At 31.5% G+C, this 5367-nt stretch overlaps 1 protein-coding gene across 3 annotated transcripts in view; it reads left to right on the forward strand.

The window, feature by feature from the left end:
* KLHL4 (kelch like family member 4) overlaps positions 1 to 4757 on the forward strand; it is a 147790-nt gene extending 143033 nt beyond the window's left edge. For 2 of the 3 annotated variants that reach the window (XM_023531197.1, XM_011361164.1), the window contains 2 exons: positions 336 to 507; positions 2262 to 2321. In XM_023531197.1, the coding sequence (XP_023386965.1) occupies positions 336 to 507; positions 2262 to 2321 (232 nt within the window). Of the gene's footprint in view, positions 1 to 335; positions 508 to 2261; positions 2322 to 4691 lie in introns of those variants that run through there. The other variant, XM_023531196.1, reaches the window with a different exon arrangement.
* The last annotated feature ends 610 nt before the right edge of the window (positions 4758 to 5367 follow it).

Raw genomic sequence — 5367 nt, forward strand, 5'->3', positions numbered from 1 at the left:
ATATATATATATATTTATATATGTTTTGAGTGACCTCTGGTGGATGAAGAGAATTTTGTCATGTACTCATCTATTTTTTAAATTAAAAATTATTAGGGTGACTGATTAACAAAATCCAATAAGTTTTAAGTTTTATATAAGTTTTTTATATATATATAAAATCTCGCATTGTGTCATATTCTTATCTTTTACATTTATTAGCAGACTATGCTTGATATTTATAAGATATTTTTAATTTCTTATATTAGATAAGTATAAATTTTATTAAGGCCTATTATTTTTCATTTTAACACTGTTGAACTTCCCTTCTCAATTATATTTCTAAACCTCTTAAGCTATGATCCAAAAAATGATTCATGGTCAACTGTGGCACCTCTGAGTGTTCCTCGAGATGCTGTTGCTGTATGTGCCCTAGGAGATAAACTTTTTGTGATTGGAGGATATGATGGACATACTTATTTGAACACCGTTGAGTCATATGATGCACAGAAAGATGAATGGAAGCAGGTAATCTCATTTAAAGTATTTAAATTGGTATATTTCTCGTTTTAATAAAATATTTTAAAATACATGTTAACAATTAATTCCATTCTCCTCCTCTTTAGGACCTAATCAGAATTTTTTTAGTGAAATTTGTAGTATGGGCTTTATCTATGCTACATAAAATTACTACTTGATCTAATTGATCATTAGCAGGATCCATCAGTAATTATATGAAAGGGGACAGAGCAGTTTATTTTCATGGAATCCTTCATTTCACAGAAAAGTGAATCAAATTCAATAATTCAAGATCTTTACTCTCTGGCAAACTTTCTATATATGTATTATGACTTGAGAACTGAAGAACAATGTCCTTGTCCACAATATCTGCCCCTTCTTCTCAGCTGATGCCCAAGAGAAAAATCTCTCAGTCCCCTCCTTGCAGAAATTATATAGACTGAGACAGTTGTAACTTTTAGTCAGTCATTCAGGAAATTTGATGCACAGAAAGAAACTGGAATTAAACCATCTCAAGAGTCCTAGGCATCTAATAGAAGACATTACAAGGAGAGTACAAGAGGGGAAACTAAAAGTACCTCTTGGGAATGCTAAAGGCAAACTCGATGCTTCTGACAGTTTTTTCCAGTCGTAGTGCTATATTTATTCCAAAATATCAAATGGTGTTTTGTTAATTAAATAATGGATTAATAAAAAATAAAGTATGATTAACTCTTCACCATTTTTACAAACAGGTAAACCTTGTATTGCATATCTAACTTCACCTTCCCTTATATTGAATTTATGCTGCTCTGTATTCTACATAGTGAGTGGGTTATAGTTCTAAATACGTGTGTTGATATGACAGCTAGTAATGGTTTTCAATCTCTTTCCTTCAATTGGATTCATTAAGACCCTTGGAATCATTCAAATTCTGCCACGTAGATAGCTCCTTACTTTACCAATACTTAGGACCAGCTAGAAATAAAAGAAAACATTTTATTAAGCAAGGAGTTATATCAACTGCAATAATCAAAATTCTTGTCTAAGGTGGTGGAATTTACTTTTCTGAAAATTCCAGACCAGTATCTAAGAGACCTAAGTTCTATTCCTGGCTTTTCATTGTTTCATTGTGTGATGCTGGAAAGAGTGAAAGGGAAATAACGAATAATGGAATTATAACTACTGTATATCATTGATAGTTACACAATAGTCATGAAGATGTAAAGTGTCTTATAGGGAATGTAGTCAATAATATTGTAATAATTATGTATAGTGCCAGGTGGGTACTGGAATAATCATCACAGGGACCACTTTGTAAATTATATAAATGTATAACCATTATGCTGTATGCATGAAACTCATATAAAATATTTAACAACTGCAATTAACAAGAAAAAAGAAAAAAGAAAAAGAAAAACAGTGAAAACATAACTACTATATGCCAAATTATTTTTATTCAATATCTTACTAACTCTAACAAAAACATTGAAGGATAAATATTATCAGCTGTAATTTTTCAAGTGAGAAATTACCAGAGTGGTGAAACTTACTCAATATTACCTGTTCCTAAAACTCAGATGTATATCATTTTAAAAACTATGTTTTTTTTTTTTCCTACCACACTTTACTATTATCTAGGCTACATTTTCCCTTGCCTTTATACAAGGAGAATGTTAGAACAAAATAACTAAGGGCTTTATCAACTCCAACATGCTATATCATACTAAGTACGGAATTCATTCAAATAGCATTTATTTTCTTGTTTTTGTTTTCTGTGTTAGGAAGTTCCTGTTAACATTGGAAGAGCTGGTGCATGTGTTGTGGTAGTGAAGCTTCCATAAAGCTATCTTTATCAAAGAGAACAAAACTGAATAATTTTAAGAAATGAAGTAGGAAGAAGAGAGGAAGAAGAAACATGTTCTTTCCTTCAATTAGTAATCAAACATGAAAATTCTTGTGTTATTTTAATGTATAGTTACAATCACTCTCATTTGCAAAGCCAAAATAAGCTTTTAAACATGAATTACATATAGGTGTTAAGTTTATGTGTTATCACAACCAATAATATAAATGGAAATCCACTAGTCTAGGTTTAACTTCATTACTTTAAAATGTTTAAAAGAAATTGATAGTAGCCAAGGTGTGAGAGGTTATGAAAGCATTGTGAATTGTTAAGAGTCTGAGAAGTTAAAAACATTTTCTATTAAAAAAAGTACTCTATTATCTGAAACATAACTAATATAAAACAGACCATATAATTCTTAAAATATAAAGTCTGATTTTCAGTAAGACATCATTCTCTTATTCAAATAATATTTCAAATAGCTAAATAATACCTTGCATTTACTAAGAGGAATGTTTTTACTGTGTTGAAGCAAAACAAAGCAAAACAAAAATTCATTGACATAATTTGTTATGATGATTACAATATATTAAAATTTTCAAACTAACTCTTTTATGGTATTGTTTTCCAAAGCACGCATATAAATTTGGTATTCTTTAATATTTTGTCTTTGTTAGATTTGTTACCAGTAAATATTACTGTAATTTCATATACACAATCTGTACAATAAAATAGTGAATATTTATCATATTAATATGAACTGTGACCTCAGCTTTAAAGTTTCAGGGACTCACTGATAAAGAAAGCAATATTCACCTAAAACATTTTTGTGAGCACTGTTAACACCTACCATTAAATTTAATGTTTTCGAAACAATTGTTAAAGTGCAGTAAATTTGACATGTTCTACAATATTAACTCTTGAAAACACAAAAATGTTCAATATCCATGATATATTCTGTAGTTATTTGCTTTTCTATTAACATTATATTCATCCAGTAGAAAATGTTAAGTATATACGCACTACAATAAATGTTTTCAAATTAAAAAAAAAAAAACATAAAAGGCTATTCAGGTAGTATTTTACCTTTAAATTTTTACTGCTGTTTATCCCATTACAAAAATGTTTAAGATAAAATGTTAAAAAATCTTTTTTTTATAAAAGTAACTTTTAAAGTAATATACGATTTTAAAATGTCTGCAATATATATGTTCTTTTAAACAGGCTTTGTATTGTTGTATGTGAAATCAACAAGTAAAATCTAGAGAGATGCTTATAAAATGTATTAGTACTTCTTAAGTCTTAAAAAGGAGCAACATAAGTTGTACAAAGATATTTGTACTTTGGCAGGTTGAATTTAAATAAAATCTATTTCCTCTGGTTGTAAAGAGTGTGGCTTTAGATTATGTCAAATGTAGCTTGAAATTACTTTTTAATATTTTCATCCTAATAGCTAAAATACTGTATTTAAATACAAAAATATAATTTCTCTCCTTTGTTTCTTACCCCTGCAATTGTCTTTAATTCTAAATAGGGAGCTATAGACATCTTGAGTTATAAGGGTAGAGATAGAGGCATAGAAATGCTGTGAATAAATGCACACACAAAGCTCTGTTGGATCTTTAAATTCATATTTTATCCAAATCAATATAGAAGTAGAGTTACATAAACTTTTATACCCAGAGCACAGCTTGACTTGTCAAGTTAAAATGGAGTTTAAGCCAGTGGGAAAAGGAAAGATCAAAGGACCTAACACAGCCCAGCTTGTCAATGTTCCAGTTACAGCTAGATAGCACCAATAGGTAAATCAATAAGATGTCCAGAGTAATGCCTGGTCAGGCAAGTGGTGATCCAATACTGTCTTCTTGATGGTCCAATTGCACTTACTGCATTTTGGTCCAGTATTAACTAGTAGGAGAGATATGTATATTGCCCAGGGCTACAGCTGCATAGCTACATTTGAAAATTGTGCTTGGACTACTAAAATCTGAGCAGATCCGAGCTGTCAGAATGGAGAGTTGTGATGGCTTAGAGCTCTAAAATATAACTACTTGCCTCAGTCAAACCTAGTTGGGAGAACGAGTTATAGGGGCAGACTCCTTTTTACTATGGCATAGTGAACATGACCTATCAGGCTGGTTTAAGTTAACAAGGATAGGAAAGAGAGTTATTAATTGATATATTCTTTCAATAAGTGTAAGGGTTGACACTTTTATACACTATACTCAGATTGGAAAGAAATCTTGGTTCTTGATGTCTTTTGTAATCACTCTTACCTTGTTCAGGATCCCCCAGTCTGTTTCTCTTGGCCTGGTTCATGATGACACACCGAACAACACCATTGGCTACTTTCCCTATATAACCACAGGGTGTGCAGGGACTTCTAAATACCTTCTATACCACACAGGAGCTGCAGGAGACTCTGAGGTACTAAACTTGGTTCTTCTTTCTGCCTAACTATGCCATTCATCAACTAGACTCCAATGTGGTTGCCACCTCATTTTGATACAGAGGGAACACTGAAAGTCCCCTACAGGGGATAGAACTAAAACTCCTCCGATTTTCAATTTTCCATTTCTGTAAGCTCTCTAACAAGACTCCTATCCTGAAATTTTAGCCTAGGAAAAGAAAAAAAAAGACCATAAAACATGTTTCCCAGGCTATCATCTTTCTGTCTTCATTCTCTTACCACAGTTATCTGAAATAGAGTGACAAGCTTTCCAGTTACTTTTACTCTTTGTAATGGACTTCCTTTATACTACACCCCACCCCTTGTTGAAGATACTAAGCCACAATCACAGTGATAGAAGAAGCAATATGTTCACAAGAGTAGATTCCAGGTGAGGGATTACAGCACCTGGATAAAGCGAATCTCCTCTCTAGTCTGAAAGAAACCACATGAATGTCCTATTTCAACAAACTTGCTCTCCATATGTCAAAGTGAATTTTTTTGAAAAGTGGTTATAGCTTTTTTTTTTACTCTCTTGACAACACCTATTTTTCAAGATTATTGCCTTCTCCAAACTAGGAATAAGATTTTCTTC

This window comes from Pteropus vampyrus, unplaced genomic scaffold (genome assembly GCF_000151845.1).
Source record: "Pteropus vampyrus isolate Shadow unplaced genomic scaffold, Pvam_2.0 Scaffold63, whole genome shotgun sequence".
NCBI lineage: Eukaryota > Metazoa > Chordata > Mammalia > Chiroptera > Pteropodidae > Pteropus > Pteropus vampyrus.